Here is a 22,253-nt window from a genome sequence, read left to right as displayed (position 1 = left end):
TTTTAAGCACAGGGTCTGGTTGCCTGGTCCTCGTCCACGGAATACGGCATCGGAGATGGAACTCCGTTAACCAAAGCCCTCTCTCGGTCAACGGAAAGAAACAAGCAAGAAGGATGCAATCATCTCTCACCTCGCCAATCGACAGTCAACCCCCAGCAGCTTGGCAGAGCAGGGAGGGGAAAATGGCGCATTGGTGGAGTCGACATATGACATCGTGCTTGGCGTCGCCGTTATCGAATCGAATCCCGCGAACGCGCTCAGGGGACGGAGGAATTAGGTGATGGTAATGAAAGTCGCGCACCAACATGCAGCTAAGCAGTCGCGAAATTGGCAATGGCCTGTAGCACACTCCGGCCAACGCGCTGTCTTTTATCTCTTCCTACTGCTCTTATCGAATCGCAACTTAACACCCATTCCTCGCCAACACGGTGTGATCGGTTGAAGTTGCGGGGCCAAGCTCTGAGCATTCGCCCAAGGCTGATCTGCGCCTCCCATTTCCTCCGGCTCTCTTTCCTCCTCCCTTCCCCCCCGCTCTCTACTTCTCTCGAGGGTGAAGTGGACGTGGAATCTCCCCCAGCTGCTCTGCTTTCTCCCCGCCTAACCACCCCCCCTTGAATGGAACTGAGCCCACTGGCGAGAGATCAAGCTGTCGATGCGCCACCAGCCTTAGATCCCCCGTCGCCGGCACCTGCCGGCGCTGAGAGCTTACGCTCCAACTCCCGCTCCCCCACCCTCATCAACGAACTCGACTTTGCAGTCGATTACCATGGACGGCCGTCGGCCGAGCGAGGCTTCGGGCAAAGGGCTGCCAGCTACATCAAGCATGCCTGCGCCCTGATCTGCTCCGAGCGTGTCAATGTCCTGCTACTCTTCGTCCCCGTCGGCCTGGCCGTCGGATATCTGGATGTCGATCCCATCCTCAACTTCATCTTGAGTGCCCTCTCCATCATCCCGCTCGCCATCGTGATCAGCTCTGCGACCGAAGTGCTCGCAAGCCGCTTGGGCGACACGGCTGGAGCTCTGCTGAATGTAACTTTTGGAAATGCCGCCGAATTGATCATCTTCTTTGTCGCCTTGGCCAAGAACCAGATCCGCATTGTCCAGGCTTCCTTGCTCGGATCGGTACTGACCAATTTGTTGGTGGTGTTGGGAACGGCGCTGCTTCTCGGTGGCCTTCGCTTCGAAGACAAGCTACGAGATAGGCCGGCCGCGCGAACTGGTATTGCCTTGCTTACTCTCGGCCTTCTGCTTTCCATCTTCCCGGTGAGATGCGTCCCGTGTGCGTGCATTATCGGGTGCCGCTGATCTAATCCTTTCCGCAGATTGTCATTTGGACGGCAACGAATCACCAGTCTTCTGCCACCAAAGTCACCCACACAGTGCTGAGCATCAGTCGCGGCTTGAGTTTTGGTCTGATCTTCATCTACCTGCTCTACTTGACCTTCCAACTGAAGAGTAAGGCGGCGGGACAAAATGAACACGACACCAGCGCAATCATGCATGACTGTGAGGCAATGCCTCGGGCTGAGGTACCTCGTCGGCAACGACTTCACAACCTGCAATCCAGCATGAATCGCTCAAGGTGGCTCCAATGGGTTGCAGCTATCCATTCGCGCGATCATCGCGGATCGTACACCACCGCGCCGCAAGCAGATGAAGCAGCAATCCCTTTGCCTCCGTGGACGGGCAAGCCTCATCAGCCGTACTCAAGCGACCACGCACATCAATGGAGTACGCCAGATCTTGAAGGCGGGCCAAAGGCCGGGGAGCATAACTTCCGGCAAGATCATCACTACCTGGCCCGTCGAGACTCGCAAATGTCGGACGCCAGCTCCACTGTTGCCGGAGATGAGGCTGTCATCTCAGCCGTGGCACAGGCAGCACGCTTGCCACCCTCACCACCGTCAACTCGCTCAGCTTCTCCCGTGAGCGAATCGACCGATACAAGTCACCATTACTTATTACCCGTGGCCTCACAAGCGGGTCCACCGTCACCGAATCCACGCCATGGAGTGCATCTTTTCTTCCGCCGCAGAGACACCTTGAAGGATCTGCGTCAATATCGCAAAGCACAAAGCGATCAATCCAGCACCCCCACAGCCGTGGCTTTGGGTATTCTCATCGTTGCCACGGGACTCGCGTCGCTGTGCAGTGAGCTTGCGGTTGACGCGATCCCGTTCATTGTCGAGTCCTGGGGAGTGAGCCACATTTTCCTGGGCTTCATCATCCTGCCCGTCGTTGGCAATGCAGCGGAACACGTCACCGCGGCGAAACTGGCGATGCATAATAAGATAGTCCTGGCGAAAAGCGTTGCCGTTGAATCCAGCACTCAGGTACTGGTCTTGATTGCTCCTTTGATGGTTCTGCTCGGCTGGGCGAGGAACCGCGACATGAGTCTGCAATTCGATGCTTTCGAGATTGCGAGCGTCCTGGTTGCTTCTGCCCTCGCGAGTATTGTGGTGAGCCGGGGCAAGGGCGGGTGGAAGCAAGGCGTTGTCTTGCTGGGGAGCTTTGGTGTCTTTGCGCTCGGCGCCGTCTTCTACCCAATCCCTTCCGAGTTGCATGGGAGACACGCCGATGCAGTGTCGAGGTCATTGAAAGATTTGGGGTATAGCTAACACTTCAGTGCGCACAAGTGGTTCATTAGTCTGTAAGACATTATACATAAATCGTCGAACACGTGCGCGACGGTGTCGGCATCGCGTGTCTCGCAATCTCCTCCAATCTCGCAATCTCCTCTTCCTTGATAGTGCCGGTTCACGGTGAGCATAATTAACCATCGCAGACAGTCTCCTCCTTCAAAGGCACCACGATAGGATCGTTGAGACGAGGCCGCCTTAGTTCTACGGCGCATCGGAAGGGCTCTTCGCGCGCAGCTCACTGAGGCAGCTATGCTTGATTGCCTGGCGTCTCGAGGCGGGCTTGCAACGCTCGTCAAAATGATAGTCACACTTCGTGCGATCTCGTGATGCCCTTCACGTCAGTCAAATCCACCATATTGGAAGGGCATCAATACGGCTGGCAGCAAATCCTGGCCGCACGTCGAGAGCCTTGGATGCGCAAGTCGGGACGCAGATGCTGCTCATCTGTAGTTCTGCACCGGTGGATCAGACGTAGTCCTTCCAACAAGGAGGCTTGACTCCATACCTCGACGATAACACTTTGGCAAGGCCATTCATTGGTGCTGAGATGGTTGCCATCCCACCTTGCTCTCTTCGTCCTTTTGGCTGTACTGATGACTGTAGCGGCGCGGGGGAAAATATCGACGATAGTTGAACAGATCGGCAATGTCCTGCCGGTTGCGGTGTCGCACTTCACGCATATACTGCATTTGAGAGTCGCTGAAGTTCTGGACCAACCCCTCGGTATGAAGGAGCAGGCGGGCGAAAGACCATATCATCAGCATGACGGCCACCGCGCCCAGGATGGCGAGCAATGGAATGACCGCATATGGCACGGCAGTCTGCTGGCCTACAAATCGAGTGACTTAGCATGGCATTCGACGACGCGCGCATCAACTGTAGACTCACCATCCTGCTGATTGACAGAGCCGGCCATGCTGGGAGAGACCGTTTTCTTCGACAACGGGATCGATTGAGTGGCGACGAACCGATTACACCGGCCGACACACCTCTTTCGTCAAAATCGACGAGTTAGAAGAGGGCGATATGGAGAGAAGCGAAAGAGGAAGGAAGGGGGAGTGTGTTGGCGCATTCAATGTTCCCAAGAGGAAAAGGCATGCCGCGTGCATGCTGCATCTAAAAGAAAAAAGAGCTATGGCGGGAGGGTGCCTGAACTCGAGTCGTCGGAGAGGATTGAGTGAGCAGGCCACGCCATCCACCGTCCACTCCTTCCCTTTTTCGGCGACGACGGCGTACCCCAGGGAGGCGACATATCTTTTTTCGGCAGCACCCTGACCCCAACCCCGAGCTCACCGCGCCTGAAGGAGGGCTTTGCCGCGCTGCGAGTGGCTGCTCTCGCTGACCGACCCCACCCTCGCTCCTCGCTCTCGGCGACGACAGCAGACTTTGAGAGAGGTGCATTGCCCCTCCTCCCCGTGGAGCTTGTCATTCGCCAGTCCAGCACACCACCCCATCAGCATGCTTGCGGACTGCTTGTGCCGGGGCGCGGTGCTCTTCGCTGACGAGAGCATGTACAGCGGGCAGCGGGCAGCGGGGACCGAGGTATCTATGCAGTCTTGCGGCCGCCTGCTCAAAGCGGATATGGGCCACCGGAGTCTTGCACTCGGCGAGCAATCGGATCGGTTCGGAGAGTGCGCCGTCTCACTTCCAAACTCTACAACACAGACACATCGGAATTTCGGGTGTGTCGCCACCGCATCCGTAGCTGCCGGGTCCACGCCATATACAGGTTGTGGCATTAGTACAGCTGCCTCTATCGTCAAGATGGTAGCCAGAAATACCATCCATGATCATCTAAAGCTTCGGCTCCGGCCATTCGCCCTCCGTCACAACAGTCATGATGCCCGTCCTCACGCTCCCGGTCACCCTAAAACGTGTTAACACGATACCACCATGAGGAGGAATGGTCAGGTGCAAGTCACTTTTTCAACTCCGCATGAGCCGGACATTCTTTGTCGTAGAAGTCGTGATCTTCCTTGCTTCGAAAGACGGACTGCGAGGAGATGGTGAAGCCTTCACTCAGCGGCGAGCTGGTGTTGGTGATGCGTCGCGCAACGTTGGAGACGATGTAAGGCTTGCCGTCCTTTGACCGGCCCTCTTAGCAACGAATGGCTTGGCAAATGGCACTACCTACTTTCACCGCCGTCTTCCTCAGCACCTCATACTGCTTCAAAACCAAATCAATATTCTTCTCCGGGATCTTGAAGAGCGTCGTCCGCTTGACATAACCGCTCGACATGGTGGAATACAATCGTGCTGACGCTAGCTTGGGCACCGACGACTTGAGATGCATTGAAGTGAAAGCAGGCTTTGTCGAGATAAGAAAGGGCAAACTATGTCATTTGTTCCTTGATACATTGTGATAGTTTGAGGGATCCGCAGCGATGCCAAGCTTTGGAGCCAAGTGTTCGACAACCTTTTTTTTAGTGACGACGGCGCTGCAGATCATGCGGTCGTGGGGACGACATCCAGCATCTCGTTCCGCTCTGCCCGCAGAAATTGACAAAACATCCAAACGCCTCTTCCGTGGATGCAGAGCCACCTATCTCCTCTGCTTGGCAGTCTCGGCCGAATGTGCACGCTGGTTGACTTACCCGTATGCAGATCGCCCAAACCACGCAAGCGAGTGCTCCCTCACCAGTTTCAATGCTTTCATCCTGGAGCGAAGTGAAGTGTTTACTGCAACGCCACTGACAGATTCACCGCGCCCTGGCCATGCTGGCAAGACCGCCGTGCTCCCCCTGGCCCAGGTGCGCGCCGTGGAGTGCCATTGTCTATGCTCGTCCAGCGGCTACATGTACGCCTTGCGGTTGTGTCACTTGGTGCCCGGTTGTGTCACTGCTTGCTGCCGGTATCGCTCATATCCGGTCTTGCCTGACCGCTACGCGAACAGCCAATCAGCATCCACCCAAAGCGCATGACACAGCCGAATGACGCGCCAGGGCAAGCAAGGCTGGCCCCATTTGCTCCATATTCTATCCCAGACTTCCTTCTGCTATTTCCTTCTTTGAGCGGATCTTCACCACAGACTCGCCGGGATGATGTTTGATTGGTCACCAGCGTCCATGCTTGCATGCATCCGGTGGTATGCTACTTTTATGCACAACCCAACTGCCGTCGATACTCGTTGCACCGCGGCCGAGTATTGCTTTCTATCGCACGAACTCAAACCGTGATCCGATCAGGTCAAAGTGCCGTGCAGGCGGTGCTGGATCACTAGGTTGCACGATACGTCACAACGGATGCTCGGCCCCCAGTGAGGATCTTATATATGGACCAAGTCACCGCCATCTTCCCTCATTCACTTTCACATCCCAAGTACACGCACAATTTCCAAGATGCTCTCGCACCTTAGTCTTCTCGTTTTCGCTGCTTATCCATTGCTGACTGCTGGCTTGCCAGCCTCGGCAACAACAACGGCCACCGTTGCACCACCCTCGAAATGTGCAGCATTGATGGATGGGAAACTGCCCACCTTCACCCCCTCGAGCTTCCACTTCTCGGGAACCGTGAGACAATACTACATCTCTGCAGAGGAAGTCGAATGGGACTATGCCCCGACGGGATGGGACAATTGGCTCGGGGTGAGTGTCCCATGTTGAACGTGCTCGAGTCTACTCTGACCGCGATACAGGTCCCGATGAAAGACTCGCCCCGCGCAAAACAAGCGAACTACATCCACTGGGGCACCAAGTGGCTCAAAGCCCTCTATCGCGAGTATACGGATAGTAGCTTCAGTGCGTACGCGCCGCAGCCGCCATGGCAAGGCGCGCAAGGACCTAGCATTCGATCCGAGGTCGGTGACATGGTCGAGATCATGTTCTTCAACAAGCTCACAAAGAACTACGCGACGATGCATTCGATGGGTCTCTCATACACCAAATTCTACGAAGGCTCCGACTACCCCAACAACACGGCGCCAGGCGTCAATGTCACCCTCCCAGTGACCGAAGCCGTGAGCCCACAAGATGGAGGCGTGGAGCCCGGGGACTGCGTGGTGTACAAGTGGTTGGTCGACGAATCTGCCCTTCCAGACGCTGGCACGTCGGCTCAGGTACGTCAGACACGTCTCGACGAGAGTGACTACGCGTCTCACGAAGCGAATGCAGGTTCACAGCTACCATTCATACGTGTCACTGCTGGAAGACGTCAACGCGGGCTTGATTGGCCCGCACTTTGTCTACGCTCCAGGCAAGCTCAACACCACCGTTGCGAACAGCCGCGAATTTCCCCTGCTCTACATGACATATGCCGAGGGCCAATCCTGGCTCTCGGGAGAAAATTTGGCCAAGTTGAACGGAACCATGCCCATGTCCAGCAGCGACGTGCTAGACAAGGACATGCCAGCGGGTAACACGACTGTGTGGAAGCCGCAAAACGTCAATATCGAGGGCGCTGGCCAGTTCATGGGCGCGCCGACGTTCTATGCAATGAACGGGTAGTGAGTGAAGATACCACTGAAGCGTGTTGAACTACTTCAGCTGACCCATCTCCCAGTGTCTTCGGCAACAACCCAACATTCGAGATGTGCTTGGACGATCCGGTCATCTGGGTGAGTTTCACCAAAGCCTCGTCCGGCCTTTTTTCTCCACAACGTACACGCTGACCCTGAGATCCACAGTACGTCAATGCGTATGGGTCGGCGTCGCACGTGTTCCATATGCATGGCAACAATTTCCAGTACGAAGGCAACTACGACTACGCCGAAAGTCTCAATGATGGGGTTGGAAAGGCGCTGTTCATGAACGCTAGTAGTGAGTCAAGACGGAAGGACGACGATGGAAATGGGTGTGCGTGCTAACTCAAGTCCGCAGATCCCGGCAAGTGGCAAGTGATCTGGTAGGTGCCCGCCAGCCCTGTCAGACAACACGAACTCGTTTACTAATCTCATCTCGTCGTAGCCATGTCTCGGATCACCACGATTCGGGGATGGAGTTGTACTACCAAGTCTACCAGACAGGTTGTCCTCTAACGGCGCTCGGCGATTGAAGAACTAAGATCGAAAGATCAGAAGATCGACGACCATCCATTCCGGTCGATCTGCGCCGGTGCACGCTGCTTTTATAATTAATGCAAAGACCTCCTTAGCTTCACGCGATTATCCAATCCTTGACCCACAGCTCGTCAACCATCTCGCGTCTGAATTCTAAGGTTGACGGTAGTTCCACACAATGCATGGGATGGCCCGCCGTCGGTCTATTGTGTATCCACGACATCCTCACTGGCTGTCGGACAACCACGCACGCACGCCCTGTATATATCAAATGCAGCCGAGTGTGCGCCGATCCGCAGCCTTTCGGGTGTGTTGCCTGACGCCGATTAGCAAGCGTTGTAGTCGCCGCCGATCATCCCCAATTCCTACCGTTTGAGGGTACACTAAGAAAGAGGCGACAGCACAACTACGCTATTACCAATGACAGGCTATAGCAACGTCGTACTCAGTGAAAACCTTGAATTTCGACATCTCGCATATGCAGGGGACATCACGGGTGGAAGGTATTTAATCATCTCAACCCGACGTCCGATATGGATCGTCATATCTTGGGCGTGTGTGCCGCAGACTGTCTTGCTCAATACCTGTTGATCTCTTCACCCTGACCGGGCGTGTTCTACCAATCGACGAACCGACCATGGCTTCTTCAAAGGACGAGAAAGAGGCGGCCATGTCCACCATCTCCGAGTCGGACGGCGGAGACTACGACACTTCCGACGCCAAGGAGATGCGGATGATGGGAAAGAAGCAGCAGCTTCGACGCAACTTCGAATACTGGAGCATCCTCGCCTTCTCTTGCTGCACAATGATAACTTGGTCGGGCCAGCTCATAACCTTCACCACAGGCCTTGAGAACGGCGGGCCTCAAGGCTTGGTCATCAGCATGCTTGTCATCTGGTCCGCCATGGCAGCCATTGTTGCCAGCCTTGCGGAGCTCATGAGCATGTGGCCGACAAACGCTGGACAGTTTTTCTGGTGCTACAACCTCTCGCCACCGAAGCTGGCGCCGTTCCTTTCCTATCTCTGCGGATGGCTGACGGCCTTGGCCTGGCAGGCCGCGACGGCTTCGGCATGCTTCTTGGGTGGAACGTATATCCAAGGCCTGATTGTCCTGAACAATCCCAGCTACGTACCGAAGCCATGGCAAGCAGTGCTGCTCACTTATGCCATCCTCTTCTTTGCTCTGATTGCCAACACTCTCTTGGCAAGATGGCTTCACGCAGTGGAGTGGTTTGTCTTCTTCATATACGTCAGCGGATTCGTGGTTGTGTTGATCACCGTTACTGTGGGTATTTGAACGCTTTGCGTTTGCATTCAGGGTAGCTGATATGACGCTTTTCAGGTCCTGTCACCGCATAAATCCTCGGCCCACGACGTCTTTCAGGTCTTCTTTAACGAGGGCGGTTGGAGCTCCGATGGGCTATCATGGTGGGTTGGACTGCAAGGCATCGTGTTCGCGTGGCTCGGAGCAGACGGTGCGATCCATATGGCCGAGGAGTGCCGCAATGCGTCCAAAGTCCTCCCTCGCTCGCTCATACGAAGTGTGGGCATCAACGGCACTTTGAGCTTCGCCATGCTCCTCGCCATCCTCTTCTGTGGAGGAGACCTGCTGGCTGCACTCAAATCTCCGACGGGCTACCCAATACAAGAGATCCTCACATACGCCACCGGCTCCACAGCTGGAGGCACGGGGCTGGCCATCATCCTCCTTTTGACCGTCATCTTCGCGGTGATCGGCAATGCGGCGGCGGCGAGTCGGCAGCTCTGGGCATTTGCTCGCGATCGCGGCCTTCCGGGCAGCAGCTGGCTGAGCTTCGTGCACGAGCGCACGAAGCTGCCCCTGTCGTCGATCCTCGTGACGGCGCTGTTCACAATGCTGTTGAACTTGATCCAGCTTGGCAGCGATGTGGCGCTCAATGCCTTGCTGTCCTTGAACAATGCGGCCTACATGTCATCATACATGCTGCCAATCGGGCTCGTGCTCTATCGGCGCGTACAAGCCATTCGCGGCAAGGGCAAAGAGCTGCCATGGGGCCCGTGGAGATTGGGCAAGTGGACGGGCATCGTGATCAACGCCTACGCGCTGATGTGCGCTGTTATGATCGTCATATCCTCGTTCTTCCCACCAGCTGTATCGCCCAATGCGACCTCCATGAACTGGTCTTCGGCGGTTTTTAGCGGCATTCTTGCCTTTGCTCTTGTGTTTTGGATGGTGGATGGAAAGAACAGGTTTCACGGGCCGGTCAGAAATGCCGCTACAGGGGCCGTGGCTGTTGGGCCAGTAGAGCCAGTGATGGGGTGGCTGAAAGCATGAAGATGCGATCCTCGATCTACCTCCAATAGTAATGTGCGAAACATATTTCCGTAGCTTCACGGCCAGGTATCTGGGATGAGAAGGGAGTGGAATCTACTGCAAAGTCTCCGACTGCTCCCTTCACTTCGGAATGGACGGGACCGATGAGTCTAAGGTGGACGCGCAACGATGAGAGTAGACAGAAACTTCTGGTAATGACAGACAGACAGCAAACTACCCTAATTCGACACATTTTGACCCGTCACTTGTGTGAGACAACATACACCAGGGATGCATCGAATCCGCGCGAAGCGGAGTACGACGAGCTCTCTCCCACTAGCCTGCTGGGTTCCTGCAGCCAAACGAGGTGACCGCGGTGACCTTGTAGAACGCTACCATGCCCGAGATCGATGCCCAGAGTCCGAGGACAGCAGTTGCAGCGGCTGCAAGGAAGTACAGGCTGTCCCAGGTGTTCATCAGCCATCGCTTTTTGAAACCACGCCACAATCTCATCGGGCCATTGTCGTGGCGGATGGTCTGGCCAGTGCGAGGATCGTAGCTCTCCCCGGGCAAGGCAGAGTCGGCTTGGCAGTTGTACGCGACCATGAGGAGCGGAGGGAATCTAGAGTAGATATTAGCAATCGGGCTGTCATGAATGAACACTGATGGGACGCACGTGTAACTGAACTGCTGAATGGTTAGGGCCCCTTCAAAAGCGGTGAGATTGCTGATCTGCGGCACGGCGGCGGCAAGAATGAAGGCGAGGCCCCAGTAGATTGGTACTTGTTAATAAAGGTCAATCAGCCCATATCCTCATGTGATTTGTGACAGGATAACCGAAGCTTACCCATGACGACCCACGTCCATTTGCCCTTCTTATTGTCCAAGGGAGGGAAGGAGAAAACGTCCTGCAGGACGCTGGTGTAGAACACCTTCATGCCGATGTTGCCGTACAGAAGAGCAGCGATAACAGACACAATGAAATAGAGGGCATTGCCTAACGTCTGCAAGGTGTACCCTGCGTTGGAAATGCCTAGTGGATCGTGTCAGCGAAGTACGACTGTCAGCTGAGTCCGTTCGTATTGTTACCTTGAAAGGTCGGGTTGTACGTGAATTGTCCTGATACAACGAGTCAGACAAAATGGACATCATTCAACGTAGAAAGGCAAATTTACCCTGCTGGCTGTAGACGATCAGGCCAAAGACCATGTATACGCTCGTGATGAAGACCTGCGGACGTGTTAGCATCTCTGGACATATTATCGCCTGGTCGGGTGGTGAAGCCGACCTCTGCGATCAGGATCGCTTTCCAGAAATCGAACGGCCTTCGCATTTCCGCGAGCAATTCCATGAACATCGTTGCACCTCCGAAAGCGAAGACACCATTGAAGACGCCTACAGGAGAAACAGAGTCAGCTCGATGCATACAGCATTGATGTGAGTAAAGTTCAGGTCGGTTGATATGCATACCGCTGACGTTGACTTGTAGGCTTTTGCCCGGAGGGAGGCCCCCAGACGTGACGATCGGGCCTTTCGGGATACCAAGGGTAAGATTGGCCGCATAGTTGGGGGCATAGATGAATACCGCCGCTAGACTAAATTCGATTGTTGATCAGCTGCCACAAGCATGACTTGATTGATAATACAAACACTCACGTCGAGATCATGACCGTCACGTTGAGCCAGACGGCCAGATTTGCAAGCCAGCTAAGGCGTTGAAGAGTCCGGATCTGACCCAGGATAAGGCCGATGATGGTGAAAACAACCTCTGCCACGAGGACTGTCCGTCGAGTTTAGCTTTTCATCCAAGAAGGAAGCTTTGGCCACGTTATGTGTACCAGGGATACCAACTTACAGCATATCCATCCGGTTTGATTTACGCCTCTAGCCATCTGGGCGAGAGCTTGTCCGTTTGCAACAATGCACAGGGCAACGTTGAGGAAGAATTGGAAGCTTTGCAACACGTTGGCGGTAACGCGGGCCCAGTTTCCGAACAGACGAAACGCGAGATCGCCCTGAAGAGTCGATCAGTCGGAACGCACTCTAAGTCTTTGAACGAAAGCAACACCCACGTAGTTTCGAATCGGGTAACGGGGAGAGTCGAGGCCGCAGAACATCTTCCAAAGCTGCATAGCCGAGTAATACGAGAGGACGCCGAATACCAGGAAAATGGCGACGCCGGGCCCGTAGCCCAGTTGCTAGATAAACACACCAGGTTAGTCTGGATTCTCTGTGGTGTTGATGTGTTTCTCGACGAACAGCAATTGCCCCTAGATACACATGAGTCAGTATACAATTGTGGCGGGGAGGAAGAGGACAATTCACGAACACGGCGCCGAATATGGACCCAAGATGTCCGTGGTGAGGAGGTAAAATATTGCACCCCAAGAGGCAGTCCGGCCGGCACGCTGGGCCTGAGCCCATTCGGCCTCTGTAACGGCATAATTGCCTGCGCTGGATGTTCCGGTCGGAGGCTTAGCGTAGGGCGGAGGGTTGTCATGGCCGCCAGTGCTAAGATCCACATCACCGGCACTCTTGGAGACGTCGTCTTTCTCGTTGCTAACATCTCTGTCGGAGTCGGAGTGCGGGACGTCGGGATGCAGCTCGGCCTTCTTGTTACTTGCGCCCAGGCCAATCACTTGCATGAGGCTGGTGAAGCCGGCATTGGCGGGGATGCTCTTTTCGAACTCGCGAGCGCGTGCCGCCCACCAGCGGTAGTCCTCGAAGGTGATGCTACTGTCGAGATAGATCGTGTTGTGTCCGTTGGCGTTTGGAGGGCCGAGGTGGTGGATAAGTGAGTCACGACGCGTTCCAATATCATCCACGGCAACGCTGTTCAGTCGAGGGTCGGCGGACCCGCCGAGGTTTGCAGCACCCATGGGAGCGGCCATATTGAATCGAATCTGTGCGAACGCAATTCGAGACGAGAAGAAAGGAGAGGGACGAGAGGAAGGATCTGAAAGGGACGGCTTATCCTTAAGTGGGAGAGGAGAGATTGGAAATATGACAGCGCTTGGTCTCCACCGCGGCAAATAAGTCATCGATTCGGGAGGGGGACACGCGATTGACGTTACTGGGGGGGCACCCCGGTGCCGCCGGATCCATGTGTCACTCGCGTGAGGCGATGATGTAGTGCGTGTGCAGGTGTGGTTTGTTCTGCGGAGCTCGGAACACGATGGCACCAATCAATTGGCAGGAACGCCACAAAGCTTAAACTGCGAGGTTGGTCAAGGCTGCAAAAGCTTTTCGGCCAGTTGAAATCGCGCACCTTGAATCCTTGGATGTAACGCCGGATCGGAGTTCACGTCCTGCGGAGAATGTCCGGAGTATGGAGTCATCGGAGCAGTATGTGCCAAAGTACTCTCCGGGTCGACATCTTTCCACATCAGGCACGCTTGCGGCTACCCTTTCGTGGTATGTCGAAGCCAACCACCTGCTGGAGCCTAACCTTCAAGAGCAGAAACTGGTGGTAACTAGTAACACCATCTGGCGGCCGAGGCGCACATTCTCGCGCCCGATCCTGGCGCACGAGGCGTGGTCACGCTCGAGGCCGTGGGGGTAAGCACTACCGCTGCGCGTAGCATCGCAGTGGCGACGAGAGCGGCTCTATCGGCACAGCCGTACATGCACTCGACTCCTTCTACGGCATAATAATGCGACCTTCTCCGCTTCTTCGGAGCGCGCCCCCGTTGACATCGCTCGTCTAACCGGCCCCTGTGCAACAGACAGCCTCACGTCAGCCTTGACCACCATCCACGGGGTGTCCCTGCCACCGGCCCATATGCTTCTTGATGGGGTTTCGGGCGGCCCTTGCTGTTCTGAGCAATATGTCCGTTGGCATTCTCTCAGTAATCATGATTCCATCAGTATGAAAGACTGTAGCATTCAACTTTCCCAGGGACATCTGCTGAGTGATGCCCGAGGTCTGCTGAGTGATGCTGGACGCGGATCGCTTCTGCGGTGCCGAGGACGACTACTTTTCAAATCGATCGATCGGTCAGGGCACAACCGGGTTGCTCACGAACGGCGACTTACTATATCCCCTGCTTTTCGAGCATGTGCCAGTGCGTGGGCCCAGCTATTTGATCCGCGCCAACCATGACGTTGTCTGTTCTCCTCTAACTCTGAACCGCGACTTGTCCGTCCGCGGTGCTGCTCACAAGTGGTTCATATCGCTGCAACGGAGTGCGTCCCAGATCAAAAGCCTGCTACATCGCGTGTCGTTTTCCGAACCAATGCGACTACCTCAAATCGTCAAATTAGCACGACTGGTTGTCAGTGGAACGACAACTTAAAGCCCATGTCGTCGGTCGAATGACAGGCGTAAGACGCAGCACCGCGCGCGGAGAAGCGTGCTTTTCGTCTAAAATTCCCTCCAACCGGTATTGGACAGACGCGCACCGTCTCTCGGCCCGTGAGGTTGCAGCAGGAGCTTATCAGCGGTCGAGATGCAGTGAATTTGGCGTGCCGGGGTGCCGAAGCATTGTATGCGATGTGTCGGGGACATCGGCGAGCCTGCTGGGGTAAAGGACACTCGAGGGCAAATGTGAGCCAGGCGAATGAGTTCATCGATATGAATAGTTGACTTGACAGTGAACTCTAGAATCAAAGTGAGGTGATGACGAGGTACCGACGGGCGACAACGACAAAGAAGCGCAGCAGTTTCAAGGTCAAAAGGCTATTAATCGATGCAAATGGCCTTGCACTGATTCCAGAACGAGTGTAATCTAAGGAACTGCGATTCACATGCAGTTACATGTAATTAAGACAACAGTCGATAGGCAGTACACAGTGACAGGCGTTGGAAGTGAGCGCAAATCCCGACCAATGAATGCCCAAGCCTTGTCGTGCAAGACTGTCTAGTGACTTGCAAGATTAAGTGCAGTCGGCTCCGAGTGCTCCTTCTGCGATTCTTGTGCCATCTCAGTATTTTGTTTCATGACAGCCTCTGCAAATGTCTAACACACTGCGCCATACTTCGTAGTGAAACCCTTTGAATGAATGCGCATCCCAAGGACCCGGCGACGCGTGAGAGAAACCTTCCACCCTCAGTGCTCCATCTCGCGAGGCCACCTCTCCAGGCAATCACATCCAGCTCACGCCGTTGCAGGTACATGTACCTCGTTCACTTTATTGGATATTTAAATTCACGTGCCTCGCTCTATTGTGTGAGCGCTTCCTATCGTGAAAAAGTTGCGTTTCATTGGATTCAATTGTCCATTTCGAAGTTCACACCAGCCACTTCACCTCACCTCACCCAGCCACTGGTTGGAGCTTGGCTTGGCGCTTGACTCAATCCCTCACTTTTAAACTTTCCTAAAAATTTCGAGCTCTCGAATTTTGGCTTCACTCTCGCCGGATATCTCTCCATCAAGCAGCAATCACCACATCCTCCCAAACATGGCGGATGTCGCAGAAGAGACCAAGCCGGTCGCCGCCGTTCAGGAAGACCAAGTCAATGGCGAGAAGCTCGCACAGCCCGCTGGTGATGAGGTGACGACAGGCGCTGATGTCGAAGTCAAAGCGGAATTGAAGGTGGACGCCGACAAGCAGACCGCAGAAGACGGCGCTCTTGACCCCAGCGGCGATGCCGAAGCCACAACCATCAAAGCAGAGGAGGCGGTCAAGACAGAAGGCTCCCAGTCCCCGGAGCAGAAGCGCAAAGAAGCTCCCGTGTCCCTCTCGGCTCATGAGCGCCATGAGTCCAAACGTCCGCGCCGCCCCAATGCCAAAATCAACTCGCGCTTCGAAGACCAGCCAGAGTCCAATGACGCCGACGACATTCGCCGCCAAGTGGAATTCTACTTCTCCGACTCCAATCTGCCCATCGATGCCTATCTTCTCTCCCAGACCGGCGGGCACCGCAACCGCCCGGTCGAGCTCAAAGTCATCCACAACTTCAAGCGCATGAGACACTTCCAACCCTTCTCCGCCGTCCGCGATGCTGTCAAGGCCTCCAACTTCCTCATCCTCAACGACGACGATGAAATCACACGCAAGGTTCCTCTCAGCGAGAAATTCACCGACGATGCTGGCCGCAATCGTTCGCTGGTCCATTCTAGCAGCATGCCGCGTTCGATCTACGCCAAAGGCTTCGGTGACGAAGAGAAGAGCACGCACCTTGACATCGAAGCCTTCTTCGCCCCCTACGGCCCCCTCAACAGCGTGCGCTTGCGACGTAGTGACGATGGCCTATTCAAGGGCAGTGTCTTTGTCGAGTTTGAGACCGAGGACTTGCAGCAGCAGTTCCTGTCCCTGGACCCCAAGCCGCAGTGGAATGGCAAGGATCTGGAGATCATGGGCAAGCAGGAATACGTCGACATGAAGCACCAAGGCATCATCGATGGTGTCGTCAAACCCCGTACTTCCTACACCCCTCGCGGCGAGCAGAAAGGGCGTGGGAATGGCCGTCGTTTTGAGGACAGGGATGGACGCGGCGACCGCGACAGAGACAACTGGCGCGACAGGCGTGATCGTGACCAACAGAACGATAGGCGTGGCGGCCGCGGCGGCAGGGGCAGGGGCAGAGGTGGTCGCGGTGGCCGTGGCGGTCGAGGGAACAGAGACCGCACCCACAGACGCAGCGATGCCAGTGACCGCGAAGAGAGAGAAGACCGTGTGCATGCCGAGGATCAGGTTGTCAAGACGGAACAGGATACCGGCGCCGCCCCGACCGACACCAACGGCGATGCGAGCAAGAAGCGCGGCCGGGAGGATGCACAAGAGGGGTCCGGCGAGGCGAAGAAACCCAAGACGGAAGCGGACAGCGAGTCTTGAGGCGACTGCCTTCTTCATGCATTCATCAGGCGTCCTACAGGCTGGAGTCCGGCGCCGAGCTATGTTCTATACCGAAGGCGCATGTCATTGAGTTTCGAGCGGTCTTGAGCAATGAGGTTCGATTGAGCAGTTTATCACAGAGGGAAGGGGAGGCTTTGCGGATCGATTTCCTACGGCAGGCTTGGCCATGAGCTGATCAATAGTGCTTGAGTTTCAATTTCTACCACACCCTGCTACTCATAAATCTCTCATCAATTCCGCCAGAGTGATGGGTTTCCTGACCGCATTGGAGAAGCCTTCATGATACGTCACCCACACTCTTCGCTCTTCATCCTCCACCCCCTCATACATGGACTTTATCCCTTCCTCTGACCCCTGAGGATGTTGTGCAGCGATCGGCCGACCGAAAAAGTCGCGCTTCACCGCTGTCAAGCCCTTGATTGCCGGCTGCCCAGCCACCTTTTGCTTGTCGCTCGTGCCGGCATCGTCTTCTCCAGCCGCGGGGCCACGAAACCTAGCCAGTCTGGCTGCTTCTGCCCGCTTCTTCTCCGCCTTCCTCCATTCCTGGTCCAGGACTTGACGGACCGCATATCTCGTCTTGCCTCCACTCGCCCCGAACCCCTTCCCGCCCGTCTCGAACACGCCCATCTCATCCAGCGAAGGTTCCATTCGATAGATCCACTCTGCGCCATAGGCTGTTGGTCCAACCACATTGTCAGTAGAAGAGACCTTCGTCCTCTCGAATCGCACTCCGCTTGCAGCCATGGCTTGCACGGCTCGCTGGACTAGCATTTGCTCGCTGGCTTTTCGCACCGAGGCAGTGCTTTTATCGTTCCCACTGCCGCCGACTACCACGGGATTGACGTTCGGCGAGACCATGCGAAGCAGGTACGGGAGGAGATCTGTGGCGATATCGTCGGTTGAGCTGAATAGACGACTCAGCTCTGTTGACAGAGAGGATTGCAAGGATTGGAGCAAAGCACTGTTCTGCTTCTCCGCTTCGTGGGCCGCCCACGATGCTTGAACACCCGAGAATGGATGTGTGTCATGTCCCTCACCTTCGGTCTCCTCGCCAGCCGGAGCACTGTGCGATGTCTTTGTCGATGAAGCGAACAAATGGTGGAAAGCGATAATGGGTGAGCTTAGATATGGCGCAAGTTCCCATTCGTTGCTCCCGAACACCGCAGAGGAGAGGGAATCGTGAAAGTGCAACCATTCGTAAGCAGCTTCGGGCTTGGAGAGCAAGGTGTCGTCGTGAAAGGAGCGAGTGGGATAGGACGCGTAGCAATCGGTCATGATCCTGTCCGAGTCACCTTGTGTGTCCACCAGCTCCCGCAGACGCTGACTGCTGACGCGCTTGAGGCTCTCAGCAACGCCTATCACTTGAGCGCCGCGCTGGTGCTGGAAGGGAGTGGTCGGTGCTGTAGACTTTGGAAACCCGGCCCCTTCCTGAAATACCCGCTCTACAATGTCCTTTGGTCCGCCTCGTCCAAGGCCTCTCGCTGCTCCACCGCCATGGGTGAGGTCGCTCAGGACGTGGTCTTCCACCCACCGACGCGTCAGGGTGGAACTACCCTCAGCGCGGAGCTTGCCTGCCACCCATTCGCCGACGACCATGATGCCTCGCATGTCCCCTTCGCCGCCTCCACTGCCATGCCGGTCTTCTTTGCGGTTGCTGACGCCCCAAGTGGCTTCACAGAGTCTCCGTACGCCATCGGCCTCACATGGGACGCCTTCTTTGTCGAAAATGCCGTGGAGCCTTGATATGAGGCTTTGGACAGCGGGCTTGCGAACGTGAATCACCTCTGCGTGGGGCCCCTGCCGGAGGAGGCGCAAGGATGGATGGTAAACGTCATTGCAGATGAGGACCAGTGGGCGACGTAGGCGGAAGCGATCGCCCTTCCCTCTACGCGTAGGCGCTTGTTGCAAGGTTCCAAGGGCAGAATTCTTCTGATCCAGTATCAACAGGTCGACCAGGGCTTTGACAAATCCTCCTTCGCCAGTTGCGCCGCTTCCCGTCATGACACCGTCCACTTCATCCACAATCACGCATACAGGTTTGCCTGCCTTTCGCACTCGACCGTCTCCACCCTGAGACTCCACGCCTTTGACGTTTTCCGTACCAAGCATATCGCGAATGCGTCCTTTCACAACATTGCCACTCCGCTCGTCACTAGCATTGATCTCTTGCACCTCGTAGCCCGCTTGCTTCGCACACACGTGTGCGAGTGTTGTCTTGCCGAGCCCAGGCGGCCCGGTCAGAAGCAGGATCTTGCGATGCGCCTTTTCCTCAATGCCTTCCTTGAAGACTTTTGGTTTGACCTGTTGCCGGTGGGAGCCCGGAAAGACCAGCGGATCCCATCGCTTCAGCCAATGCATGACTGCGCGATGCGTGCGCTCGTCGCCCACCAAGTCGGTGAATTTTCGAGCTCGATATTTCTCAGTCCACAGCAAAGAGGAGCGCTTGGTCGGTTCTGTAGGCGGTGTGGGTAAGGCCCTTGCGGCTTTGGGGATGCCCTCCTCTGCTTCTGCTTCTTCCAGCAGTTTGTGTATGTTGATGCCATAGTACGAGCGCTGCGCCTTTGAGGGACGCTCAAGCCCGTTGACCCCCAGGTCCAGCTCGACAAACTTCCGCTTCTTCGTGGGCGACGGAGTGGGCGGCGGAGAAGAAGTGATAAAAGGTCCACGAGGCATGTTGGGCGAACTTGACAGGCCTTGAGGCTCGGTAGGAAAGACTTCTTGGGTGGTCCAGCGTCGATGTTGAACGACCACGCCGTCGGCGATCTTTGCCCGTGTCCGGGCGGCGTCTGTTTCGTGCAAGGCTAGCAAATCGTCGCTGAAACTGATCACATCTCTTTCCAATTGCTTGTCATCATCGGACTCTGCCGCGATTCTCATGCAGCCGTGTTGTCGGCCGTGCATTTGCTGAGAGAGGAGAAGAGCACTTCGGCAGCGACGCGGAAGACGCGACTTGAAACTTAAATCACTCCAACGCGCGACACACCAGTCCGGATGAGGAAATTGCGAACCTCCACCTTTATACAAATGCATCCTTTGCGTCTCCTTCGATGCGTTTCACAGAAAGATGTTTGGGATTTGCAAAAGACAATATTCATGCCCCATGTCTACATGTGAAACTTTAGCAATCGTCGACGGGCCCTCGCCGCCACCCTCAGCCCATCCGCAAACCGGACCGCATCGATGCCGAGCCATGTTTAGTTCATTCGAGGCACATCATGGAAAATCACCCCGTCGTTTTGCTCACTTCGCTCCGATCTGGACGACACAGTGACTAGTGGACAGAAAGGCCGCCTCCCTGCTTTTGCGGGAAGACCTGCTGCAAACGCGGACCGGCGCCAGGGAAGTAAGCAGCGACTGCCGTTTCGACGTTCGGTAGAGTTTCGGGCGCCATGAATTTGACGAGACTGAGGTAACTCTGCTTGAACATGGCATCCGTGGCATAGGCATTGAACCCCTAGTTGAGTATGGAGCTGCTGTATCTGCTCTCCATTAGGATTTTAACCCCCGTCGTTGTTGTGACTTTGCCTTCCTTGGACTTTGTATTGATCTTGGTAGTGATTGCGCCTTTGCTGGACTGCGCATCGCTTGCCCAAAACACGAAGAACGGCCGATCGCTACAGAACCCCTTTTGGGTCTTCGCATTGGCGTAGTCGGCATCAGTGCCTTTCAGGTCGAATGTCCCTTTCCACATATCGATAAAGGCATCGTTAAGTGTCCCAAGCGGTGTCAGCAAGATTGCACCAGATTTGTCATATGTCGGTGGCCCCTCGCACGGTCCGCCAGAAGGCAGGGTCATCGATTCTAGATAACCAATCCAGTGGTTTTGGGCTTGTTGAGTCTCAAAGTTACCGCTCAAGTCCTGGAGGATAGCTGTGCAATGCGGGAAAAGTTGCGCCAGCTCGCGCGCAACTGATGCCGGGGCTGTCTTGGGTAACTGTGGAAAGGCATTTTTAGCTGTCGAGGTGAGGCCAGCTCGGTACTTGATAGAGCCGGCCACGAACACATACGCAAACAAGGCAGCCAGAGTGGAGTGGAAAACAGCATCGTCGCTGGGCCATTCGTCGGTCTGCAGTCGCTGGACCAACGCCCCCGCAGCTTGTATTGCAACTCCCCAGAGTGCGCGGAAGGTTTGGATGGCGTAGACATCTGGCATCGGTGTCTTTTTCCAGCGTTCGGTGCCGTTCGCCGGATCAAGCCACAACTCCTCGTTCGTTATCTTTGTGGCCTTTACCAGCCATGTAGAGCCCCACTGCAATTACTAGGTCAGCATGGATACGTCCAAGAACAGTGAGTAACTCACCAGGTTCTGCCATGCCTCCATGTTCGTAAGCAGGGTGGAGATGTTCAAGTCATACGTGAGCTGCACATCGGAGAACAGACCAGCCATGTTGGGTTCACTCGGATGAGCCCAGGATTGGGGATGGTTGAGGGTGGTATTTGGGGGCCGCACCAGGATCGAGAAATTTCGTTTGATACTGAAGAATGGCACCCACTTGCCGTCTGTCTCCGAAGTGCCTCCAGCCAACTTTGTCAGGTGATCCGACACTCTGAGCTTGAACTTGTCCCTCGGCCAGCCAGGTCGTCCTGCGGGTGCTTGTATGGCGTCCACCGAAGCATTGTACATATCAAGGAAGTCGCCGAGGGGAAACCAACGATCGTTACGGCTGGATAACACCATGAGATCCTGACGGCCCGCGTAAGCCGCGCAGCTGAAGAGCGTCATGGTGTTCCGGAAGGCCTGGAGGCAGCGTCGAACAAACACCCAGTAATCCGCATCGGAGACGTCCTGCGCCGGCGTTTGTAACTCCAAGGCACATCCGGCGATATTGTCTAGTATATATTGATCGGGCACAGGTTGGCGTCCGAATTGCAGAGTGAGGAAAGAATCGGCTACAGCCCGAAAGCCCCAAAATGAGGTCCAGTCGACATCTGCGTCAGTCTTGCCGGCTCCGGGAAGGCGGTATGTGCTGCCATCATACGGGACGAGGATCGGATACGCGCCTACCATCGTCGAGCCCAAGCGTATGTCCTGGCCTTGTGCATTCTTGGGGTGCGCAGGCCAAAAGACGACGTCCGCGGGGTCGGTGCGTTTGAATGTGAGCAAGAGTCCATGCATCTCAGTTTCCAGCCCGAACCGGGAAACATCTGTGGTAGACCATTGGCTAAGGGTAGCAGATGATGAGGTACTGGCGGTCGGCCCTGTCATACGTGGCTCCATGGTGGAAATAGGGCGACCGTGCTATGTGTTGGGTCAAGGACTGGACCGAGCGATGGAACCTGGGAGAACGAATGGGGCCGAGGGAAGCCAGTCAAGTAGGTACAGATGAGCGTTCCGTGCCTCTGCGACAGCTATTGTCCTTCCGCGGGCGTGGTGTGTGCATGATTCGCTCTCCGCCCGCCACATGGCTGGATGCAGACATCAATACGAGCGTTGCTGCATGCTAGACACCAATCCGAACGTGGCTGCATACGGTATGTGATAGAGCTCGACTCCCTGCATCAGAGGCGCGGAACCTGATTCTTACCA

The 22,253-nt window shown here is 55.6% G+C and overlaps 11 protein-coding genes across 11 annotated transcripts; 5 read left to right on the top strand and 6 right to left on the bottom strand.

Moving 5' to 3' along the window:
* The first annotated feature begins 448 nt into the window (after positions 1-448).
* On the top strand, positions 449-2,927 carry BDY17DRAFT_39168 (uncharacterized protein). Its single transcript, XM_033738337.1, has 2 exons — positions 449-1,263; positions 1,323-2,927. Exons 1-2 carry the CDS (start codon positions 616-618, stop codon positions 2,616-2,618), a joined length of 1,944 nt encoding a protein of 647 aa, XP_033586041.1. The 5' UTR covers positions 449-615; the 3' UTR covers positions 2,619-2,927.
* Positions 2,928-3,175: 248 nt separating this feature from the next.
* Positions 3,176-3,558, bottom strand: BDY17DRAFT_327435 (uncharacterized protein; the record flags this gene model as incomplete). The annotated part of the gene is made up of 2 exons (XM_033737675.1): positions 3,176-3,471; positions 3,531-3,558. 2 exons carry the CDS (start codon positions 3,556-3,558, stop codon positions 3,176-3,178), a joined length of 324 nt encoding a protein of 107 aa, XP_033586040.1.
* Positions 3,559-3,794: 236 nt separating this feature from the next.
* Positions 3,795-4,859, bottom strand: BDY17DRAFT_39263 (uncharacterized protein). The gene is made up of 2 exons (XM_033738340.1): positions 4,777-4,859; positions 3,795-4,509 (listed from the first exon to the last, which is right to left on the bottom strand). Exon 2 carries the CDS (start codon positions 4,424-4,426, stop codon positions 3,932-3,934), a length of 495 nt encoding a protein of 164 aa, XP_033586039.1. The 5' UTR covers positions 4,427-4,509; positions 4,777-4,859; the 3' UTR covers positions 3,795-3,931.
* On the bottom strand, positions 4,437-4,881 carry BDY17DRAFT_327434 (uncharacterized protein; the record flags this gene model as incomplete). Its single annotated transcript, XM_033737674.1, has 3 exons — positions 4,437-4,509; positions 4,565-4,725; positions 4,777-4,881. The coding sequence occupies 3 exons, from the start codon at positions 4,879-4,881 to the stop codon at positions 4,437-4,439; spliced, it is 339 nt and encodes a 112-aa protein (XP_033586038.1).
* Positions 4,727-5,772, top strand: BDY17DRAFT_39171 (uncharacterized protein). The gene has a single exon (XM_033738338.1). It carries the CDS (start codon positions 5,027-5,029, stop codon positions 5,561-5,563), a length of 537 nt encoding a protein of 178 aa, XP_033586037.1. The 5' UTR covers positions 4,727-5,026; the 3' UTR covers positions 5,564-5,772.
* Positions 5,773-7,756, top strand: BDY17DRAFT_39172 (Cupredoxin). Its single transcript, XM_033738339.1, has 7 exons — positions 5,773-6,226; positions 6,277-6,696; positions 6,752-7,083; positions 7,140-7,194; positions 7,264-7,396; positions 7,457-7,481; positions 7,544-7,756. Exons 1-7 carry the CDS (start codon positions 5,981-5,983, stop codon positions 7,629-7,631), a joined length of 1,299 nt encoding a protein of 432 aa, XP_033586036.1. The 5' UTR covers positions 5,773-5,980; the 3' UTR covers positions 7,632-7,756.
* Positions 7,757-8,073: 317 nt separating this feature from the next.
* On the top strand, positions 8,074-10,132 carry BDY17DRAFT_303946 (choline transport protein). Its single transcript, XM_033734662.1, has 2 exons — positions 8,074-8,920; positions 8,978-10,132. Exons 1-2 carry the CDS (start codon positions 8,273-8,275, stop codon positions 9,947-9,949), a joined length of 1,620 nt encoding a protein of 539 aa, XP_033586035.1. The 5' UTR covers positions 8,074-8,272; the 3' UTR covers positions 9,950-10,132.
* Positions 10,133-10,264: 132 nt separating this feature from the next.
* On the bottom strand, positions 10,265-12,819 carry BDY17DRAFT_327431 (transmembrane amino acid transporter protein-domain-containing protein; the record flags this gene model as incomplete). Its single annotated transcript, XM_033737673.1, has 12 exons — positions 10,265-10,550; positions 10,605-10,710; positions 10,776-10,961; positions 11,018-11,047; positions 11,104-11,158; positions 11,217-11,323; positions 11,399-11,523; positions 11,585-11,708; positions 11,784-11,943; positions 12,001-12,126; positions 12,188-12,198; positions 12,258-12,819. The coding sequence occupies 12 exons, from the start codon at positions 12,817-12,819 to the stop codon at positions 10,265-10,267; spliced, it is 1,878 nt and encodes a 625-aa protein (XP_033586034.1).
* A 2,360-nt stretch (positions 12,820-15,179) lies between these two features.
* Positions 15,180-16,932, top strand: BDY17DRAFT_303914 (uncharacterized protein). Its single transcript, XM_033734661.1, has one exon. The coding sequence runs from the start codon at positions 15,329-15,331 to the stop codon at positions 16,703-16,705; it is 1,377 nt and encodes a 458-aa protein (XP_033586033.1). The 5' UTR covers positions 15,180-15,328; the 3' UTR covers positions 16,706-16,932.
* Positions 16,933-19,647, bottom strand: BDY17DRAFT_303913 (P-loop containing nucleoside triphosphate hydrolase protein). The gene has a single exon (XM_033734660.1). The coding sequence runs from the start codon at positions 19,625-19,627 to the stop codon at positions 16,943-16,945; it is 2,685 nt and encodes an 894-aa protein (XP_033586032.1). The 5' UTR covers positions 19,628-19,647; the 3' UTR covers positions 16,933-16,942.
* A 441-nt stretch (positions 19,648-20,088) lies between these two features.
* On the bottom strand, positions 20,089-22,174 carry BDY17DRAFT_38920 (uncharacterized protein). The gene is made up of 2 exons (XM_033738334.1): positions 21,027-22,174; positions 20,089-20,975 (listed from the first exon to the last, which is right to left on the bottom strand). The coding sequence occupies exons 1-2, from the start codon at positions 21,942-21,944 to the stop codon at positions 20,181-20,183; spliced, it is 1,713 nt and encodes a 570-aa protein (XP_033586031.1). The 5' UTR covers positions 21,945-22,174; the 3' UTR covers positions 20,089-20,180.
* Positions 22,175-22,253: the final 79 nt, after the last annotated feature.

The sequence above is a fragment of the Neohortaea acidophila genome (genome assembly GCF_010093505.1).
Source record: "Neohortaea acidophila strain CBS 113389 unplaced genomic scaffold BDY17scaffold_11, whole genome shotgun sequence".
Taxonomy (NCBI): domain Eukaryota; kingdom Fungi; phylum Ascomycota; class Dothideomycetes; order Mycosphaerellales; family Teratosphaeriaceae; genus Neohortaea; species Neohortaea acidophila.
Note: the sequence above shows the minus strand (reverse complement) of the source record. Positions and strands in the feature narration are given on the sequence as shown.